Source organism: Dromiciops gliroides, chromosome 6 (assembly GCF_019393635.1).
Source record: "Dromiciops gliroides isolate mDroGli1 chromosome 6, mDroGli1.pri, whole genome shotgun sequence".
Lineage (NCBI taxonomy): Eukaryota > Metazoa > Chordata > Mammalia > Microbiotheria > Microbiotheriidae > Dromiciops > Dromiciops gliroides.
The window spans coordinates 227,573,276-227,596,566 of NC_057866.1; the positions used below are offsets into that span (position 1 = coordinate 227,573,276).

General features: G+C 38.6%; 1 protein-coding gene across 1 annotated transcript; it reads left to right on the plus strand.

Moving 5' to 3' along the window:
• The first annotated feature begins 324 nt into the window (after nucleotides 1-324).
• Nucleotides 325-20,179, plus strand: LOC122731326 (ethanolamine-phosphate phospho-lyase-like). The gene is given in 11 exon segments (XM_043971359.1): nucleotides 325-401; nucleotides 403-479; nucleotides 10,799-10,873; nucleotides 11,446-11,536; nucleotides 12,812-12,928; nucleotides 15,617-15,699; nucleotides 15,994-16,219; nucleotides 17,215-17,369; nucleotides 18,234-18,323; nucleotides 18,597-18,727; nucleotides 20,123-20,179. Coding segments are annotated over 11 exon segments (1,122 nt in total). The 5' UTR covers nucleotides 325-362; the 3' UTR covers nucleotides 20,161-20,179.
• The last annotated feature ends 3,112 nt before the right edge of the window (nucleotides 20,180-23,291 follow it).

The following is a 23,291-nucleotide window of genomic DNA, read 5'->3' on the forward strand; positions in this document are numbered from 1 at the left end:
TTTCTAGGCCGTCCTGTAAGTTTTCTTCTCCAACGACCCATCAAGATAGTTCGGGCCCGGGGGCAGTACATGTTTGATGAAAATGGGGAGCAATAACCTGGACTGCATCAATAATGTCGCTCACGGTGAGTGTGAAGGACACATTTCATGGCCAGGGCAGATTTATGGGAGCTAACCAATGGCACTGGCCAGGAAAGGCTGGGTCGGGGGAGGAGGGGAAGCAACCACATCTACCTCTGTGCCACTTGGTTCTTCCCCTTCATTTCCTAGGCATTTGGAATTGTAAGGGTTTCCTGGTTTTTTGTTTCCTAAATTTCAGTGGGCCACAGCCACCCAGAAGTGATCAAGGCTGCTGTGAACAGATGGAGCTGCTCAATACAAATTCTCGATTCCTCCATGACAGGCATTGTTGAGTATGCCAAGCGTCTTTCCGAAACTCTGCCAGAGAAACTATCTGTTTGCTATTTTGCTAATTCAGGGTATGTTTCAGGGCTTGTTTCTTTACAGCCTATGTCTACTCTCCCCTCCCCCATTTTATTTCTATATTTACATTTCTGAAAGTGACCATAGATTCTTTCTTAGAGTATATGAACACCTGAGAAGGCATTCAAACATTTATTAAAATCTTAAGTGTGAGCCAACCATTGTGCTCAGCATGTGAAGACAAATAAACAGATCCTACCCTCAAAGGAATTTAAAAAATAGGTTAAATTTCTAAAGAATTTAAAGTGGAGAGAAAAAGAAAGGCAAGATTATTACTGATACTACATTACATATAGTGCCCAAGATGACATGTCAAAGATAATATATCTTTGGGGTTTTTTTTGTTTTTCAATTTTTTTTTTTTTGCGGGGCAGTTGGGGTTAAGTGACTTGCCCAGGGTCACACTTGAACTCAGGTGCTCCTGACTCCAGGGCCGGTGCTCTATCCACTACCCTACCTAGCTGCCCTGTCAAAGGGCAATATCAATGTGTGGTGTTCATGTTGGTAAACATAACCAGCCAAAGTCTGCCCAAAAATAATTAGCACCACTTTTGTAGTGTAGGGAGCAGTAAAAGATGTGATGGAAATTCTCATCATTAAAGGAAAAAGGGACTTTGCCAAAATGGAAGAAAGCTACTAAACAGATCATAACTTCTATGAAACTTTTAACTGAATCCAGTAACTTTACTTTAACTGCAGTTAAAATGAATTGGGAAGCTAATATTTATTAGAGTATAAAACATTAGAATATAAAAGAGTCTTATGACATCCCACATTTTTTCTTTTTTTAATAGTATTTCATTTTTTTCCAATTACATGTAAAGATACTTGTTAAGATTTCAAGTTCAAATTTTTTCTCCCTTCCCTCTCCCCAAGTGATCTGATATAGGTTACATTCATGCTAAACATATTTCCACATTAGTCATGTTGTGAGAAGAATTAGAACAAGAAGAAACAACAACAAAAAAAACCCCAACAGTCCTTCATTCTGTTCTTTTTCCAGATGTGGAGAACTAAAATGTTCTCTACATTTTCCATCATGAATCTTGGCATTATCTTGGATTATTGTATTGCTGAGAAGTCTTTCACAGTTGATCATTCCACAGTGTTGATACTGTGTACAATGTTCTCTTGGTTCTGCTCTTTTAATTCAGCATCAATTCATGGCTTCTTAGGTTTTTCTGAAATCCACTTGCATACTACTTACAGCACAATTACATTCATATACCACAACTTGTTTAGCCATTCCCCAATTGATGGGCATCCTCTCAGTTTCCAATTCTTTGCCATCACAAAGAGTGGCTATAAATATTTTTGTACATGTGGTTGCTTTTCCCTTTCTTATGATTTCTTTGGGATATAGTGGTATTGCTGGGTCAAAGGTAAAACTATATAGTTTTATAGTCTTATATCTTCCCTAGCATTCAGACTGGACTCTTTCTTTCTCAGCTACCAACCCAAGGTTCTGGAAGGAAAAAAGCCAGAGCCAGGGAGTCAGCCTCCCTTCTTACTTCCTGTCTCCCTCCCCCAGAAGGGAAAGTCCTTCAAGCTAATTGGTTGAGGATGGTCTTGTCATAGTCCACAGCCTCTGAGAACACCACCCCTCTCAGGGCCAGTCAGGTGTGGTCTCGATTTAATCAATTAAGTAGGTTCTTGGTTCTAAATCTATCTTCAGGTAGGGTCTTTGGGCATCTGCCAAATCACATCATTTTCTCACATCCCTTTGTCATGTTAGCCAATTGGATAGGTGTGAAGTGGTACTTTAGAGTAGTTTCAGTTTGCATTTCTCTAATTAGTAATTGAGAGCATTTTTTTCATATGGCCATATTTCTCAATTGGGGAATGACTTGTATTCCTATATATATTTGATTCAGTTCTATATATTTTAGATATGAGGCCTTTATCAGAAACCACTGGCTGTAGAGGTTGTTTCTGTTTTCTGCTTTACTTCTAAACTTGGTTGCAGCTGATTGTTGTTTTGTGCAAAATCTTTTTAATTTAATTAAATGTAATCAAAATGATCCATTTTGCATTTCGTAATGTTCTCTATCTCATCTTTGGTCCTAAATTCTTCCCCTTTCCATAGATCTGACAAGTAAACTATTCCTTCCTTTTGGAGTCATTTTGACTTGACTTTGGTGTAAGATGTTGGTCTATACCTAGTTTCTGCAATACTGTTTTCCAGTTTTCCCAGCAGTTTTTGTCAAATGTGAGTTCTTATCCTGAAGGCTAGAGTCTTTGGGTTTATCAAATAGGAGATTGCTCTATTAATTTACTGCTGTTTTGTGTGCCTAACTTATTTCACTGATCCACTGCTCTTTTTCTTAGTACCAAATAATTTTGATTGCTGCTTTATACTATAGCTTTAGATATGATTAGGCCACCTTTCTTTGTATTTTTTTTTATTTGTTCCCTTGATATTCTTGACCTTTTGTTCTTCCAGATGAATTTTGTTATTTTTTTCTAGCTCTATGAAATAATTTTTTGGTAGTTTGATTGGTATAACACCAAGTAAATTAATTTAGGCAGAATTGTCATTTTTATTATATTAGCATGGCCTACCTATGAGCAATTTATATTTTCCTATTTGTTTAGATCATGTGAAAAGTGTTTTGTAATTGTGTTCCTATACTTCCTGGGTTTGCCTTGGCAGGTAGACTTCCAAGTATTTTATATTGTGTACAGTTATTTTAAATGGAATCTCTTGCTGCTGGACTTTGTTGGTTATATATAGAAATGCTGATGATACATGTGGGTTTTATTTTATATCCTGCAACTTTGCTAAAGTTATTCATTATTTCAAGTAGTTTTTTAGTTGATTCTTTAGGATTCTCTAAGTATATCATCTGCAGAGTGACGGTTTTGTTTATTCCTTGCCTATTCTAATTGCTTTGGTTTCTTTTTCCTCTTATTGCTAAGGCTAACATTTCTAGTACAATATTGGATAATGGTGATAATGGACGTCCTTGTTTTACCCTTGATCTTATTGGGAATGTTTCTAACTTACTCCCATTACATATAATGCTTGATGATGGCTTTAGATACTATTTATCATCTTAAGGAAAGTTCCATTTATTCCTATGCTCTCTAGTGTTGTTGGCTTTTTTTTTGGCGGGGGGGGGGGGCAGCAGGGCAATGAGGGTTAAGTGACTTGCCCAGGGTCACACAGCCAGTTAACTGTGAAGTGCCTGAGGCCAGATTTGAACTCAGGTCTTCCTGAATCCAAAGCCAGTGCTTTATCCACTGTGCCACGTGGCTGCCCTTAGTGGGGTTTTTTATTTGTTTGTTTTTGTTTATTTTATTTGTGGGGCAATGAGGGTTAAGTGACTTGCCCAGGGTCACACAGCTAGTACGTGTCAAGTTTCTGGGGCTGGATTTGAACTCAGGTCCTCCTGAATCCCCAGGGCTTTATCCACTGCTCCACCTAGCTGTCCCCACCTAGTGTTTTTAATTGGAATGGGTGCTGTATTTTGTCAAGCTTTCTCTGAAAGACCTATTTGTACAAAAATATTTATAGCAGCTCTTTTTGTAGTGGCTAAGAATTGGGGAATGACTAAGCAAGCTGTGATGGTGATGGAATATTATTGTGCTACAAGAAATGACAAGCAGAATGATTTCATAAAGGCCTGGAAAGACTTATGAACTGATGTATAGTGGAGTAGAACCAAGAGAACATTGTACACAGCGACAGAAATATTGTTTGAAGTGTGAATGACTTAGCTGTTCTCAACAATACAATGATCCAAGCAATACTATCCACCTCCAAAGAAAGAACTTATATTGATGGCACATAAACTGAAGCATACTATTTTTCACTTTTTTTTCCTTTAGTTTTATTATTTTTGTTTTTGTTTTTTGCAGGGCAAGGGGGGGTTAAGTGACTTGCCCAGGGTCACACAGCTAGTAAGTGTCAAGTGTCTGAGGCCAGATTTGAACTCAGGTTCTCCTGAATCCAGGGCCGGTGCTTTATCCACTGCACCACCTAGCTGCCCCCTTTAGTTTTATTATTGATGTGGTCAATTATGTTGATAGTTTTCCTAATATTGAACCAGCCATGCATTCCTGATATATAAATCCCACCTGAATATAGTGTATTGGTGATAAATTGCTGTAATCTCTTTGCTAATAATTTTTAAAATAATTTTTGCATAATATTTATTAGGGAGATTGGTCTATAATTTTCTTTGTTTTTTTTTTTCTGGTAAAAGGAATCTGGTAGGATTCCTTCTTCACCTATTTTTCCAAATAGTTTTTATAGTATTTGAATCAATTGTTCTATAAATATTTGGTAGAATTCACTTGTAAATCCATTTGGAACTGGAGACTTTTTGCTAAGGAATTCATTGATGGCTTATTAAATTTCTTTTTCTAAAATGGGCTTATTTAAGGATTTTATTTCCTTCTGTTAATCAGTTAATCAAATTAGCCAAAGGTTTATCTATTTTTTCATAGAAACAGCTCTTAGTTTTATTTATTAATTCTTACTTCTTTGATTTTCAGAATTTCTAATTTGGCATTTAATTGGGGATTTTTAATTTGTTCTTCTAGCTTTTTAGTTGCTTGCCCAATTCATTGATCTTTCTCTATTTTATTCATGTAAGCATTTAGAGATATAAAACTTCCCCTAAGAACTGCTTTGGCTACATCCCATAAATGTTGATGTGTTGTCTCATTGTTATTCTCTTTGATGAAAAATCGATTTCTTTAACCCACTCATTCTGTAGGATGAGATTATTTAGTTTCCAATTCATTTTTGGTGTATCTTTTCTATGGCCTTTTATTAGTCATACTATTTCTGCCTTTCTGTGTAGGTACTACGTGCCTTTCTCTCCCCAGTCAGTTTTCTCCAGAGGTCTATCATATTTAATTTTTCTAAAATTCTATTCACCTCCTTAACTTATTTGTTTTTTCTTCTACTTTTATATTTTGATTCTGCTTTGCTTCTTGCTGTACTCTCATTGAGTCATTAGCTTCCATCTGCCTAATTCTGATTCTTAAGGGATTATTTTCTTAAATTACCTTTTTTTTTTTTTTGAGTTCAGCAACAAACATTTATTTTATTTTTTCCAGTTACATGTAAGGGTAGTTTTCAACATTCATTTTCATAAGATTTAGAGTTCCAAATTTTTCTCCCTCCCTCCCTCCCTTTCCTCCCCCCTTCACAAGATCGCAACCAGGTTATATATGTACAATCCACAAGTGTTCTTTTTATCAGTTCTTTCTATGGGGGTGGAGCTTCCTCATTACTTCCTTGGGATTGTCCTGGATCATTGCATTGCTGAGAGTAGTTACGTCATTCACAATTGCTCATTGAACAATACTGCTGTCACTATGCACAATGTCCTCCCAGCTCTGCTCATGTCACTATGTATCAATGTTCATTAGTCTTTCCAGGTTTTTCTGGGATCATCCTGTTTGTCATTTCCTGTAGCACAAGACCATTCCACCACAATCATATAGCTTCTTCCATCCACAGCTTCTTCCATCATTCCTCAATTGATGGACATTCCCCTGATTCTCAATTCTTAGCCTCCACAAAGAGTTGCTATAAATATTTTTTTGTACAATTTTCCCCCTTTTCTCTTTTTCATGATTACTATTGTTAACTGTTTCCCTTCCATCCTATTCCCTTCCCCATGATATTTATTCTATTATCCATCTTCTTTCATCATATCATTCTTCAAAAGGGATTTCCTTCTGTCTGTCCCCTCCCCCACTCTGCCCTTCCTTCTTTTTCCCCTCTCTCTTTATCTCCTTCCCCTCTTATTTTCCTGCAGGGTTAGAGAGATTACTTCACCCAATTGAGTGTGTACATTATTCCCTCCTTGAGCCAATTCTAATGAGATTGAGGTCTTTTGAGCCAATTCTGAGTGTTAGTTTCATTTACTGCCCAGATTAAACAGATTACTACACCCAGTTGGGTGTGTGTGTTTGTCCCTCCTTGAGCCAACTCTGAGTTTAAGGTCTTTGAGCCTTTTCTGATGAGTGTAAAATTCATTTACTGCCCTGCTCCTCCCCACTCCATAAGCCTTTTCCTGTTTCTTTGATGTAGGATTTCACCTCTGCCCTTCCCCTAGCAGCTAGGTGACACAGTGGACAAAACATCATTCCTGAACTCAGGGGGATCCCAGCCAAAACCCAGCCTCAGACACAAGACAGTCACCCACTGTACAACCCCAGGTATGTCCCCCAACTCCAATTTTTTATGGTTATCTAGGGTCTTGTATTTAAAAGTCAAATTTGCCATTCAGTTCAGGTCTTTTCATCACAAATACCTGAAAGTCTTCTTTTTCATTAAAGTCCCATTTTTTCCTCTGAAAGATTATGCTGAGTTTTGCTGGGTAGGTGATTCTTGGTTGTAATCCCAATTCTTTTGCCCTCTGGAATATCATTCCATGCCCTCTGGTCCTTTAATGTAGAAGCTACTAGATCTTGTGCTATCCTGACTGGGGCTCCACAGTACTTGAATTCTTTTTTTTTCACGGCTTGCAATATTTTCTCCTTGACCTGAGAGCTCTGGAATTTGGCTATAATATTCCTAGGAGTTTTCCTTTTGTTGTCTCTTTCTGGAGGTGATCGATGAATTCTTTCTATTTTAGCTTCTGCTTCTAGAATTTCAGGGCAATTTTCCCTGAGAATATCTTGGAAGATGATGTCTAAGCTCTTTCCCTGATCATGGTTTTTCAGGTAGTCCAATAATTTTCAAATTATCTCTCCTGGACCTATTTTCCAGGTCAGCAGTTTTTCCCAGAAGATATTTCACATTGCCCTCTTATTTTTTTTTATTCATTTGGATTTGTTTTATTGTGTCTTGGTTTCATTTGTTCAATCCTAATTCTTAGGCAATTATTTTCATCAGAGAGCTTTTCCATTTGGCTTTTCAAGCTGTTGACTTTTTTCTCATGTCTTTCCTGCATCATCCTCATTTCTCTTTCCATTTTTTCCTCTACCTCTCTAACTTTATCTTCAAAGTCCTTTTTGAGCACCTCTATGGCTTGAGACCAATTCATATTTTTCTTGGAAGCTTTAGATGTTGGAAGCCTTGATGTTGACATCTTCCTCTGAGGGTGCATCTCCATCTTCCTTGTCACTAAAGAAATTTTCTATGGTCCTCACCTTTCTCTATCTGCTCATCTTTCCTTTCTTTTACTTGACTTTTAGCTCCTTAAAGTGGGGCACTGTTTCCAGGCTGCAGTATCCCAAGCTTCAGAAGTCCCAGGTGGTATGATTTAAAGAGGATCAGGTTCTTCACTCGCCTGGCCTGTTCCCTGGTCTGTAGATGACCTCAGACCCACTTGCTAATCAACCAGCTTTGTGTGTTGTGGTTGTCAGCTCAGACTGTCCCCCTACTCCACCTGCGCCACTGCTACTCAAGCCTGCCTCCTCGTTCCCAGGAGGGGTGAAAAATCCAAGTTCTGCCTCAGCACCAGCATAGACCCTGTAGTCTCCCCCCTGCCCAGGGCTCAGCTGTCTCACCAGACTGTGAGCTTAGTTCCAGATGACACTGACACTTCGGCTGATTCAGAGGCTCTAGCAGTCTCCTTCTCTGGTGAGGCCTTCCTGGGACTGGATCTGTGTCAGGGTGACTGTGGGGTTGGGCACAGCAGCTCCCTCTTTCTGACCTTCCAAGCCATTCTTGGTTAGAAGTGATTTCAGCACATTCTTTTGTGAGTTTTGCTCCCCAATTAGCAGTCAAATGTGTCAAATGTCTGAGGCCAGATTTGAACTCGGGTCCTCTTGAATCCAGGACTGGTGCTTTATCCACTGCGCCACCTAGATGCTCCTTCCAATTGTATTTTTAAAGTTATTTTTTTCCCCAAGCTATTGACTCTATTGGATTACTCTCAATTCTTTTCCCAATTTTTCTTCTACCTCCCTTATTTGGTTTATAAAATATTTTTAGAGCTCTTCCAAGAGGCTTCCAATTAGGCATTTTGACAAGTTGATTGCTGGGACCAGGGGCCTGATCACTGGCTTGTTCCCTGCACTGGAGTGGCCCAGCCTAGTTGCACCTGTTGTGTAGTATATATCCCAGCTGGCAGATTGCCTTGTGTGTTGAGGCTGGGGACCTCAAAACTGGCCTGCTGTACCACTAGCTTCCTGAAGTAGGATCTGTGCTGTGGCCCAGACACCCTCTGTGCTGAGCTGCACTTCCCTTTTCTCCAGGTGAGATAGACGCTTCCTGAAGATTGTTTCATTCCATCTTTTTGTAGGTTCTATAGCTCTAGAATCCATTTAGAGGCTGGATTTAACACTTTCCCAGGGAAATTTGGAAGAGTTCAAGCAACTTCCTGGCTTCTCTCTACCATCTTGGCTCTGCCTCCCAAGACATTTAACACAGTCAGTGTGGCATCTTCCACAAGCACTGAAATATAGCTTAAAGAAATTCAAATCATTATGTTCCTTTCATTTCTAAAAGTATAAAAACCATGATTCTATGGTTTGTGATTTCTTTAATACATTCCAAAATGGAGTGTTTATTTAACCATAAACTTTTCCCTTGTAAAGAATTTCAAGGGGGCAGCTAGGTGGCACAGTGAATAAAGCACGAACCCTGGATTCAGGAGTACCTGAGTTCAAATCTGGCCTCAGATACTTGACACTTACTAGCTGTGTGACCCTGGGCAAGTCTAGACAAAAAAAAAAATTTCAAGACAACTTAAGGATCTGAATTAGTTGTGAAGCATTCTTGGCTTTTCTAAGTGAAATCTCATGAAATAATTGTTAACTCTCAGTCTCTAGAGATCCATATGCTGATGGAGATGTATAAGCTAAATGATTTCATAAGGTCCTGATAAGAATCTCTATCCATGTGACTTTCTCTCCAAAAAGTTTGGCTTTTTTTTTAAGTTCCAAGAATACCCTCTAACACCAAAACACTTCTAGTTCTAGTAATGGGAGATAATATTAACTCTTTTTTTTTTTAAAGTGAGGCAATTGGGGTTAAGTGACTTGCCCAGGGTCACAGAGCTAGTAAGTGTTAAGTGTCTGGATAATATTAACTCTTAGGGGCAGCTAGATGGTGCAGTGGATAACGTGCCAGACCTGGAGACAGGAAGACTCATTTTCCTGAGTTCAAATCTGGCTTCAGATTAGCTATGTTTGCCTAAATTTCCTCATCTATAAAATGATATGAGGAACCACTCCAGTATCTTTGCCAAGAAATCCTCAAATGGGGTCACAAAGAGTTGGACAAAACTGAAAAATAACTTATTTTTTTGTGTGTGAGGCGATTGTGGTTAAGTGACTTGACCAGGGTCACACAGCTAGTAAGTGTTAAGTGTCTGAAGCCGGATTTGAACTCAGGTCCTCCTGAATCCAGGGCCAGTGCTCTATCCACTGCGCCACCTAGCTGCCCCTGAACAATAACTTCTTTTAATGTAATGTCTGTAAAGTAAGTAGGGAGCAATTATTACCTCCATTTCATAAGAAAATGAAACATTTTAGTATTTTCCCACCACAACTTACTCTTATTGTCCTAAATGTTAGTTTTACTGCTGTGGGTGGGTGAGGCTAAGGCTTATAAAGAGCCAATGGTATTCTGTTTCAATGCTGTGGGCAAGATAATCAGAAATGTATCAGGCAGCCTGGCATAGCAGATAAGACCTGAGTTCAAATCATGTCTCAAATGCTTATTAGTTGTATGACCCTAGGAAAGGTATTCAACTTCTGTTCCCTCATCCATAAAATGAGGGGTTTGGATTCAGTGGTTTCTAAGTTCCCTTCTACCTCTTCCATGGTCTTTTGATAGGAGTCAAAAAGACCTAGGTTCTAGTCCTGCCTCTGACAGACTGGCTTTTGACTCTTGGTAAGTTTTTCCTAACTTGTTTCTAACTTTCTGAGGCTATTTGTTACAAAATAGGTGCTAATTTTGCATTGGTAATAGGAGTTTCTTCATTCTACATCTAGTAAAAGAAGAAAGGAAGATGGGAGGGAGAGAGAGAAGGAAATGATTGTCTGACAGCAACTTACATTGAGAGGACTAGGATCTGAAATGCATGTTGCTGGGCACATAACTTTGGCTGGAATTGTAGCTCATGCTGTAGTTGCATTTCTTAGCTGATAAGAATTAAAATAAGGTGAGAAATTTGTAGGGAACATTTAAATTGAGGATCAAGGCAGAAACCAATGCTTTTTGTATTATGATGAACTTTTAGGTTCATCATAATACACATGTCACATGTTTAACATAAAATCACACTACTAGGCCATATTTGCAGCTAGCACTTTAATTGATTTGTTCCTTTCTGCAAAATTATGTGAATGAATTTTTAGGATCATATGTCTCCTGCAACCCTGATGTGTTTCTTTCTAGATCTGAAGCAAATGATCTTGCCTTACGCTTGGCTCGGCAGTACAGAGATCACCAAGATGTGATCACACTTGACCAGTAAGTATGAATGAATCCAGCTGGTTTTTCTGTAGTCTTTTGAGTTGGAGTAGAAGACAAAGTTACATACTAAATTTACTATGTATCAATAGACATCTATCTCCATATAATAAGTGAAGGGGGAATACAAGGTTTGTCTATTTTTTATTAATTGTGGATTTGCAAGGCCAGTACCATAAAGACTTTTAATTCTAAGGACTTTGCTTGAGCAAAGGGTAAGTTGAAACCAGGGCAATAGTAGCACTTTGCTTGTATTTGGGCCTCCTCAACCAAATCACTGTAAGTCATATGAGGGACAGAGGAAAGGAGCAATGTTTTAAATAAAAATATTTTAAATTTAAACTAACTATATAGGCCACTTCAAGAAAAATTTTTAAAGAAAAATATCTATGCATATATATGTGTAGGTATAAACTGAAAAAAGAATACACAGCTTGCCCATGTTATATGCAGGGTGTGCTTCCTAGAATCAGGTGCTATTTTCATAATTTCTTCTTAATTATGGAATGTTTATTTTAATTTATTAGGAGAAAGTTTCCCTGAAAGTTTGTATGTGTTACTCTTCCTTTCAGTGCTTACCATGGACATGTTTCTTCCTTGATTGAAATCAGTCCATATAAATTCCGAAAGGGCAGAGACATCAAAAAAGAATTTGTGCATGTTGTAAGTATATACAGTGATCTCATCTACCCTGGGAAATAGAATTGCACTTTGACCTGCCACCTTCACTGAGTTCTAGGGGTGGCTACTATTAATTTGTTCTTGAGTCTTGTTTGTTGTTATCCTTGTCAGAGTGTACAACTTTGTTACTATCTTTAAGCTTGAGGTGCTTTATCACAACTTAACACAAAATGATAAAATCAATTTTTAAAAAACAATTGTGATCCCATAATTTGGAGTATTCTTTTAAAACCTTGATATTCCCTTCTTTGTTCTCAAAATTCTCAAAAAGAGCAATTGTGTGTTTAGGGCTAAAATTCTAGCTAGTCTGTCTAAAATATCTAATGAGTGGTCGCCAATAAATTATAAGCTTTAGCAAGAGTTAGATTTTTAAGCATTTATTAAGGAGAATAAGAATTTGGTAAAGAGAGAGAGAAAGGCCTAGATTCCTATCTATTAAAGGGAGAGCACATTTCTAGCTCCCTTCTCCGCCAGAGTCCAGAGGAAAGAGCAAGAGACCGAGCGCCAGTCTCTTCCTTCCTCCTCCCACTAGCCCGCGTCACTTCCTGACTCCTGGTCTTGCCCTCAGAGACCTTCGCTTCATGGGCAGAACTCTTCTACAGTAAGTCTCCAGCAGGTGGCGTCATTCCAATCGTTACAGTGTCTTCTTCCATAATTTTAGGCTTTGGGAGTAATGCTTGGTAGTTAAAGCATTCATCAGTTCAATAAAATGACCATTAATTCTTTCTTTTCTTCCAACTCTTCCCCAACCATGGTAGACAGCATGCTAACATGAAAAGGGCAATGTCTTCAGAGTCAGAAGTTGTTTGCAGTTTTCTTAGCAGAGATAGTCATTTGCCATTTCCTTCTCCAGTTCATTTTACAGATGAGGAAATTGAGCCAAACCCCGGTGATTTGCTCAGGGTCACACAGCTAGTAAGTGTATGAGTGTATTTGAACTCAGGAAAATGAGTCTTCATGATGCCACCTAGCTGCCCAGATAGAGTCGGAGGATATGGCTGCAAATCATGTATTTGATGCTCACTACCTGCATGAGCTTAGGCCATTAAGGCCCCTGAAGGCCTCAGTTTCCTCACATAGGAAGGGGGGAGGGTGAGATTTAGGTGGCCTCTAAAGCCTAAATTTTAGGTTCCTATCATCTGTAACACAATGGGTTGTGTCAAACAAACCTTACACCTCTAGAACTATAATTCTGTTCAAAACTGAAGGAGCATGCTAAATTTTCAGCATAGAAAACCTATCTCTTGATGCTTTCAGGCACCAAGTCCAGATATCTACAGAGGAAAATATAGGGAGGATCACCCAGATCCAGCTGGCGCTTATGCAGATGAGGTGAAGAAAATTATTGAAGAAGCCCAGAAAAGTGGGCGGAAGGTTTGTATTTACTGCTATAGACATAATTTAACATCTTTCATTGGTTCAAAAAGGGACTTGCAAAAGATCTGAACCTAAGTTTTCATTAGATTCTTTTCATTCTTGGCCACTGAGGCACTGGTGTAGGAGACTCCTGCCATGACCACTGCTTTCTCCCCATTGCAGTGAGATTACAAAGGGCTGGGCAAATGGCACCTCTGTGCCACTTCTTCGGTGGTCCATTTGCAGCCTACTGAAAAGAGTGAGGGTGAGGACCCTCAAGATGCTAGAAGGAAACATATTCACCCCAGTAAGGAATGGCACAAAGGACATAATGACCCTTGGGTTCCAGGGCCAAAGTAGGTTTCAGACAAAGACCTTAGGGTATCCTCAAAACTGGCTCAGCCTTTGGAAACTAGGGAAGATTTGGACCTCGCCAGATCTTCAAAGAAGTCTGAAGAAGTCTATCAATGTGGACCTGCCTGTTAAAGTCTAAGCAAGTCTCCAACAGTCAAAAACAAAGCAGGTCAGAGAAGTGTTAGCCAGCCCTTTTTCACCTCAATGGAGTTCACTTTAATGAGAAAGGGTGTTAGACATCAGGAAGATATGGGTTCAAATCCTAACTGTGTGAGCCTAAGCCCCATAACAAAAATCTCAATCTCAGGGAATTCCATAGGATTGCTAACTGCATTACAGAGCAATGTTTATGAAATTACAGATAGACCCTGATCCTAGGAAGTCATCAGTCATCTTATAGCCTAAATCATGAGTTCTTGGGATCATCCTGTTTGTCATTTCCTATAGCACAGTACCATTCCACTACAATCATATACCACAGCTTCTTCCATCATCCCTCAATTGATGGACATTCCCTTGATTCTCAATTCTTAGCCACCACAAAGAGTTGCTATAAATATTTTTTGTACAATTTTCCCCCTTTTCTCTTTTTCATGATTACTATTGTAAACTGTTTCCCTTCCAACCTATTCCCTTCCCCATGATATTTATTCTATTATCCATCTTCTTTCATCCTATCACTCTTCAAAAGGGATTTGCTTCTAGATCATGAGTTCTTAGCCTGAACTATGTGACCTGTGTTTTAAAAATATTTTGATAACTATTTCAATAGAGCTGGTTTCTTTCATAATCCTATTTATTTTATTTCATTATGCACATAAAACATCCTGAAAATAGGTCCACAGGTTTTTACCAGATTGACAAAGGGGTCTAGGACACAACGGTTATGAATCCTTGGCAAAGATAAAATACCTAATATTTGGGGCTTCTAAAAAATTATGCTTATTACTAACAGATGGTCTTCTCATCTTCCTCCTTTTCTTTCTCCTGCATATTTCTTTCCCTCTCTTCTACATGTTTTCTTTTACATCTTGGCACTGTATACCAGTAGCAGACAAAAAAAAAAAAACAATGTTGCACAAGAGTTGAAAGTTCCCCATGTTCTTGAGAACTTCTTGCTTTTTTTTTTTTTTACTATAATGGGTCCCTTCAAATGTAACTTCTACTTCTTTTTATTATTTTTTAATTTGTAACTTCTACTTCTTTATGCACACAGATCAGCAGTCTTTCCAAGAAGACTGCATTCTCCATTTCATGGCAAATGTTGGTGCCAGGAGAGGTTTGCCTAAGTTATTAATGGAGGCAGTCAATAAAATAAGATTGGCACTACCCCCCTTACAGGAGAGTTGGTTGATACCCTACCCAAAAGATGTGGAGCTGATAGACAAAGCCAGACATGAGATAAAGGTCTCAAGAATGTTGAGATCTACAGACTTTACTCTTTGGTCTGAGAGAATTATTTTCTCTTTTCCATCTTTAGCCACTAGAAATACTCTACTTGGTGGTACACCATGTGAAAACCCTTGAACTAATGTGAGGGTTTTACATGCAGGAAATCCATAAGCTAGGTTATATAGGAGCTCCAAGTACTGAACTTGGAACTAGAAAGTTCTTAGTTCAAATCCTAACTCAGGTACTATCTCTGAGCAAGTCACTTAACTCAATTTCCTTATCTATAAAATGGGGATTATTATAATACCTACTTCTGCTGGTTTTTTTAATGATCAATGATACCTTTGCAAACCTTAACATTCTATAAATGTTAGCCATAATTATTAGTGAGGCAGTATGTGATGGCATAGTGAATAGAGACGGCCTTGAAACCAAAAAGATCTCAGTTCAAGTCTATTCTCTAACTACTGGCTATGTGACCCTGGCCAAGTAAGTCACTTAACCTGAGTGTTCTAGACACTTATTATAAATTACAAAGAAGATGCCAATCTGCATTGAATATTTACATATTTGGAAGTTTTCTATACCCAATACAATAGCAAGCCCAGCCATCATCATCTTGCTTCCCATCATCGTTATCATTGCCATTCTCATCATCCTAACTGAGAAGAGAGAAGGCAATTTATGTTTTCCTTGCTTGTGGATTGGCATTATTTCTGCTGCATATATTCAAAATGTGTTCAAATTCAGTGCATTGTAATGCACTCTGAGTAAAAATTTTGTAAATATCAAATGCTCCGTCTTTTTTTCTCCGTGCCCTATGGTTGATGATGCAACCCTGCACCGAATTGGTACTTTCTTGAAGTTGGTTGATTTGTAAGGAAACCCATTCTGGTCACTGGGTGTACAAAAGGGAGACGATCAGCTTAATAGGTTCTGACTTCATCTCCTTTCATGTAGATTGCTGCCTTTATTGCTGAGTCTATGCAGAGCTGTGGAGGCCAAGTCATTCCACCAGCAGGCTACTTCCAGAAAGTGGCAGAGTACGTACTGGACTTGGGGCACACTGAGCATTGTGACAGTTACCAAGTGGAGATTGGTTTTGCCCATTTTAGTTGTCTTTACTCACCAATATTGTAATAGGTCATTTTACATGGTACAAATCAAATCACAATTCATTAATAAGCTTACACTGAAGTGCGTCCCCACATTTTAACATAGAAATCAAGTAACTGTCTTGCAAAACAATTGGGAAAATTATCCCCTTTTTTGATAACCATGAGTATCTTTATGATCTCATGTCTTTTTGTTTTTCATCATGTCCCCTTGTTTTTCAGATACGTCCGCAAAGCAGGGGGTGTATTTATAGCTGATGAAGTTCAAGTTGGTTTTGGTAGAACTGGGAAACACTTTTGGAGCTTCCAAATGCATGGTGAAGACTTTGTGCCAGACATTGTTACCATGGGTAAACCAATGGGCAATGGACACCCACTATCTTGTGTTGTGACAACCCAAGAAATTGCAGAAGCCTTCAGTGCTTCTGGAATGGAGTATTTTAACACGGTAAATTTTATTTTCAGAGAAAGTTATATAAAAGGGGAAAGTGGTACAGGGTGTGCCTTTGTTTTCTCCAAACATGGAAAAAGGTAAAGTTAGCAATTCTATCAACTAAGATTCAATATGCATTTATTGTCAGGGATTTTGAGAAAAAACATTTCCATCCTGGGCTAGTAAAATGAGGGAGGCTGAAATAGAGGCAAGTCCGTCCCTCTCAGCTCCATAGCTAGGATGCTGTGAACTTCTTCAGTGGCTAGCAGAGGAAAGACAATGCTCTGGGTGCTAGGAGTTTGAAGATGAAACAAGACATAAGGCTGCTGCTCTTTTTTTCCCCAACTACTTTGTCATATTTCCTAATAAACAGTTGTCTTGTTAAGCCATAGGCATAGCTGCATTTCATTTATGGATGACATCCTATATCACATAAATCATCTTTTAAAGAGTGAATCCAGGCACTGGCCCTGGATTCAGGAGGACCTGAGTTCAAATCCGGCCTCAGACACTTGACACCAACTAGCTGTGTGACCTTGGACAAGTCACTTAACCCTCACTGCCCTGCAAATAAATAAATATTATGATGCAAGGCTTCACAACAGTTGCTGAACTTTTGTCCTGAGAGAGTTTTGTTGCTTTAAGATTTTAACTTTAAGGCTTGAAAAACTGTGCTTTTGTAACATTTGGTATATAATTTGGTATAGCTCAAAGTCAGATTACAATCTAGTGAAATTCAAATCTCATAAAAGTATCGGTGAAGGCCCAGAAGAGGGCATTTTAGCTTTAGCTGTTGGTTTGGCCTAAAGTGGCTTAAATATTCACAATAATCTACCAACCAAATTTTGTGCAAGATACTGAATTATAAAAGCTTTGGTGAGTTTTAAAAAATGCCCTTCAAATTTAATCTTCACTTGCTTCTGAGTTGAAGAATTTTGGCAGGATTCCTGGTAGATGAAGGGAGACCACTCATCCAATTTCTGGGTTTTGTCTTCCATCTTTGTGCACAGTATGGAGGAAATCCAGTGTCCTGTGCTGTTGGCTTGGCCGTCCTGGATGTAATTGAAAAGGAAGATCTCCAAGGAAATGCCACACGTGTTGGAAATTACCTAACTGAGTTACTGAATAAGCAAAAAGCAAAACATCCATTGATAGGGGATATCAGGTGTGTTCATCAAGGAGGAATCATGTGTCTAAATATAATATTTTGACCATAGAAGTATGTCCCTAACTCAATACCCCAAAGGACTAAAAACAAATGGGTTTTCCCTCCTTTTTACACCATATATCTTGGTTAATAACATGGTAACAAGTAAGATGGTTATTGGAATATTGTTTCCTCCATTAGACTATAAGTTCATTGAAAATGGAGACTGATTTTGTCTTTCTGTCCCCAGTGCTTAGCTTAGGTGCTTGACTGATGCTTCATGACATTGTTTTGAATAACAAACAAAATTAAGTGAGATTTGTCCTTTTCAAAAGTATAAGCTGCCATATATATATATATATATATATCATATATACATATATATGTTTGATATGTATCAGTTCTTTCTTTGGAGGTGGATAGTATTATATTTCTGAGAATATTTAAGTCATTCACAGTTCTTCATCAAACAATATTGCTGTCTGTGTACAATGTTCTCTTGGTTCTGCGCACTTCACGATACATCAGTTCATACAAGTCTTTCTGGGCCTTCCTGAAATCATCCTGCTTGTCGTTTCCTACCTACAGCACAATTATATTTCATCACCAGCATATACCATAGGTTGTATAGACATTCCCTAATTGATGGGCATTCCTTTGAAAAAATTTTATTTTGAAAGAAATTGTTTCTAAAAATAATTAGTAGCCTCTGCCTGGCTTTTGGTACCTTAAATTAGCCTGAATCTGCAATGGCCAGTGACCCATTTCATTACTACTACATGAAGGTTAAACAGAAGCATTGGGTATAATATTGCTTTCTTGAGAAAATGAGGCATTCTCTCCTGATAAAATGAATATCTGTTCCTCTTCCATCTTTCCTAGGGGCATTGGCTTTTTTATTGGAATTGACTTAGTGAAGGACCAACAGAAAAGGACCCCTGCCACTGCTGAAGCACAACATATCATCTATAAGTAAATATACCTTTAGTTTCTATCTAGTTTGGTAGATCAGTTATTTACCAATCCAGCCATGTCATATGGAGCTTGAAAATTCTGGTCTTTGTCTAGAAGGAAGGGGCAAATTAACTAATCATCTGCTGTGTGGGTGGGATTGTATAAACGTGAAAGAGAGAAAAGGGGATGGCGGGGCATGTTTGAGATAAAGACTTGAACATTGCTTTTTTTGCATTGTTATTCTGAACCTTTGACATCTATTTACATCTTTGTGCATTTTTCTTTTACTAGGATGAAAGAAGGGGGAATACTTATCAGTGCTGATGGTCCCCATAGGAATGTTCTTAAATTAAAACCACCAATGTGCTTCACAAAGGAAGATGCTAAGTTCATGGTGGAACAACTAGATAAAATTTTAACAGGTTAGTCAGTCTTGCATGATCCAGTCTTTGAAAGACAGAAATGCCTATGTAACTTTAGATTTAGAAATGGGATGAGGGAGTAAGAAGAGAGGGGAAAAGAAATCTGGTAGAAAGCAGTCCCATTCTAAAACTAAGACTGTCCTGACACAAGAAAATTTCCTTTTAAAATATGTATGTCCCTTTATGGGAAGGAGGGCTTGACTTGTGATTTCCTCAATATAGGGAAATGTCATAATGATGCTTCCTTCAGATTAATATCTTTGTATTTGAGGACGTTGAGGAGTTGTGATACCCAAGATCACCCAGCTAGTGTGGGTCAGAGTTAGAATTTGAAGAGATTTTACTGATTCTGAGGCCAATTTTCTACCCACTATGTTCTACTGCCTCCCAAAATACATCCCTAGCATGAGGTTATCAGTCTCATAAAATGTGTATCCCCATCTGGCACAAATAACTTAGGTGCTCAGAGTTCTTGGACTCTAACTAATATAATTTCACTTATTGCAACACTTTCATTTCAAAACAATGTCTGATCTTTTCAGTTTTAAAGAAGGACCAGAGACATACATGGCAGCTTTATCAATTAGTTCTCTCCTTAATTTCTCTCATCCATTATTGTTAAAGTCTATTTCATAGGATCATAAATTTATAGAATTTTTGAACTCATAGAGTACAACCTCTTCATTTTACAGATGAGGAAACAGACTTTGTGAAGTGCAGACTTAGAGTGTTTATTATTATTAAATTAAAACCAGTAAATCATACAAAAATATAATTTTAAAAATACTTTAGTATTATTTTATTGAAACTTTATTGAAAATCATCAAAAGGAATACCAGAGGCAATCTATTCCAATCCCCTCATTTTATAGATGAGAAAACTGAGTTGCAGAGAAGTGAAAGCCTTGCCCAAGTAGATAAGCAAATTAAATTCTCTGCTTTTTGAGTCCATTTTCTTTGGTAGTTGGTAGTTGCTCCTTAGTAAGCACAGCACCCAGCTTTCCTACCACTTAACTGATTTTTTGTGTGATCACAGACAAACCATTAGAATAGGGGAAGCAAGGTCAGTAATGTCTTTGAGTACAAAGGATGTGGTCACTAATAGGGTGGACATTTTTCAAGTATATGTTGCAAAATGCTACAACAAAAAAGGAAAAAAATGGTAATTGGCCTTACAGAATGTTATCAGGTTTTCTTTTTTATCTCACTTTTCAGAAGTACATTCTCCATTGTCTAAATCACTGATTGGAGAAAGATTCAGGACACTGTAGAGGGGAATCTTCATTAGCCCTTCTCTTTCCCTCAAACATCTCAGCTTTTGCTGAGTCACAGCAGAAAGCAGTAAAAGGTTTGTTTGGTCATTGATTTTGATACTGTATACTTTTCCTTTGTGTAGTTTTAGAAGAAGCCGCAGGAACCAGGAACCGAAAGTAGATCCAGTTTTCTTTTCTTTCAAATGGGGGGCGGGGGGTGTTGAGGAATTAAACACTTTATAATGAGATGCAGTGACCAAGTCCTTCTCTCCGAGGCTTGCAGTTTGGTAGTCACACAAAAATACTTGCCAAATTAAAAAGAGCTAGTCAGGATAATCTCGCCTTGAATGAGTTAAGAAAATCTTAAACTGAATTGTCCGCGGGTCCTTTCCCATTGAGGAGTCAGCTAAAGAGGCTCTCATCAGAAGTATCCCCTTTTCTGTTGGGAAAGGGCTCCTGTAAGTATGCAAACAGCTGTTGTTGTTGTTGTCTGTTCTTTGTTCTTGAAGGGGACTATGACATTGGGGTGATGTCATCACTTGCACTTGAATTGGATGTAAGTGAAGGAGGGCTGTACAAGGTCATCAGCCTCACTCTCTCCTCCAGAGCCATCTGGGTCCAGTGGCAGGTCCAGTCAGGACTCCTGGAGATGACCCTAGATGATTAAGGCAATTGGAGTCAACAGGGTCACACAGCTAGTCAGTGTCTGAGGTGAGATTTGAACTCAGGTCCCACTCAATGCCACCAAGCTGCCCCAGGATACTAACAGAGAGGTCTTTCAAAGAGTGAATCCCAACTGCAGGAAGGTCTTGGTAGTTTAATGTGATAAAAAGTTTTAACAGCCGGTTAGATAATGGAGAGACGCCAGTTTTAAATTTAAATAATTTAATTAAACTTAGACACCAATATATTCATCCTCTCAAGATTCTGACACCACGTCAGCAAGGAAAAATACTGACAAGCCAAAAGAACAAAATTTCACCTTTCAATGAATTAAGTTCCCTAATGGAACTAAGAGCTTACAAACTATGGCTCTGTCATAACATGGCCCAGTTCCTCTGTGTTTGGTGTTTGTTCTCCCAGGATGGGGTCATTCTATAGCTGCAGTCCCTGCCAAGGGCCTTGGCAAAAAAGAAGGTATAAAACCATGAGAGGATTTCATGACTCCCTCTGGGGTTGTGTCCTTTTACACTGCATATATTTTTGTGTGTTTGTGGTTATTTGTTAGGTTGTCTCCCCCATGAGAATGTTGCCCTCCTTGAGGGCAGGGATGGTGTTTTGACTTTCTTTGAATCCCAACACAATAGTACAGTCCAGGCCACACTGTAGCACTTAATAATTGCTTATTGACCAATTGATTGCAGAGGGTGCCAACCTTTTCAGAAAGAATTTCTTGTGCCCAAGATCCTGAGGGCAAATGCAGCAAAATCAGCAAGGTGTTTCTCATGTTGTAAGCTCCCCTTAAAAGATTTGCCCCAGTGGAAGTGCTCACCGCATCACCTGCAATGATAGCAGATGCTAGCCTGCATGACCAGAAGAGATGATCACAGGCTAAATAGGCATACAGCTGAGAACTGTGATTTCATGCTATTAGAAACCGCAGGTTGGAAGACAGCCAGGGTGTGACACCAGTCAGGACTTGACTCCTTGTTTTCCTGGCTCCAAGGCTGGTGCTCTCTCCACTATACCAGGCCTGCCTATGACTATCGATACTGGTCAAGAAATCCTGCTCTGTTAAGGAAAGGATCCTTCTCTACTAGAAGCCCTGCTTTATTTTACTATTCAAGTTTAAGGGCCATAAGCTCATAGAGCTGCAATGTAACTTTGGTCCAGTGTCCATTTTCTAGAGAAGCTCAGTAATGGATCTGCTCAAGACTACACAGGTCATAAGTGTCCCTTTCTGAAACCTGGGAAGATTCTTGTAATTTAGCACAGTGTCTGGCACAGATTTAGGTGCTTTGATAAATACTTATATTCTCTTAGACCTGTTGAGGAATGTAAACTTTTTTTTGCATCAAATGGAATTTGCCTAAAGTAAAACCCATTAGGTTTTCCAAAAATCACTCTCAAGTTTGTTTCACATACATACAATACATTTGCATACACATGAATTCACATGAAATTGAAATAAAATTCAGTGAAAAGTGAGGAAAATGGGCTTAGACTTGAGCCCAGATTTTAAGCTCAAATTACTATGGAAGGCACCAGAGAGGAAGGGGTTCAATTCTTGTCCAATTATGCTGAGTAAATCTATCCAAGGAAACTTGTTTACTTTTGAATAGTTCACTGGAATTGACTTGGACTTGTGTTGTAGAGGCTTAAGGAGGAAAGCTCAGACAGTGCCAGTGACAACAGCAGTCAGACCGATGAAAGCACCAGTAAAAAAAGAAACGGATTGTACACAGAAAATCATACAGTGCCTGGGAAAAGGATCAGGACCTGAGACTCATGGCTGCAGAAACAGCGGGAAGTTAACGAGAAGCAGCAAGAAATGCCCAGCAGTTTTCTTGGTTTTTCCTGCTGTTAATAGCCTGTGTACACTATGTGGCACATAGTGATTGTTCATTTTTGCATTTGTAAATAACTCGATCAATAAGCAATGAGCAAAAACCCAACTGTGCTAATCAAAACACCTCTCCTAGCCTTTGTGAATCACTGCTTCATTTATTCTGCTATATGTGAAATTTAAATATATGAATTCAATATTGAGTAAGTCCCAAATGTACTGTCCACACTTTAATGATAAATTGTTAGAAGGCAAAGCAAAGTAAGCTTCTTAGATTTGAAAACTTAGGAATCTAAATAAAATTTAGCCTTTTAATGTTTACAGGTTGCAATAAAAAACACACATCCTAATTTTTCATCAAAAAAAGCATCAAGTTTCTGCTCCCTGCCTCCCAAGTGCCAAACATTAATATATCCAGAGTTTCAGGTGGAAGAAAAAAAGATAAAATTGAAAAGGAGTCTGACTTTTAAAGAGCAGATCTAGAAAGGCCCACCTTAGAGACAGTGAATCTGGACATAGCTGCTAAGTAGCTGAGCCCAACATTTGAACCCATGCCCCCAGACTCCAAAGATTCTTCAACTATATCATGCTGCTGCCACCTTTTATTTAAATTAAGCACTCCACAAGGCGCCATGCCTCAAGCTATTCCACCAGAAGAGACAGTTCATTGGGAACCATCGGACCTAAACATTCTTTAATTTATTATATTTTATATTTTTTCTGAGACAATTGGGATTAAGTGACTTGCCCAAGGTCACACAGCTAGTAATTGTTAAGTGTCTGAGGCCAGATTTGAAACTCAGGTC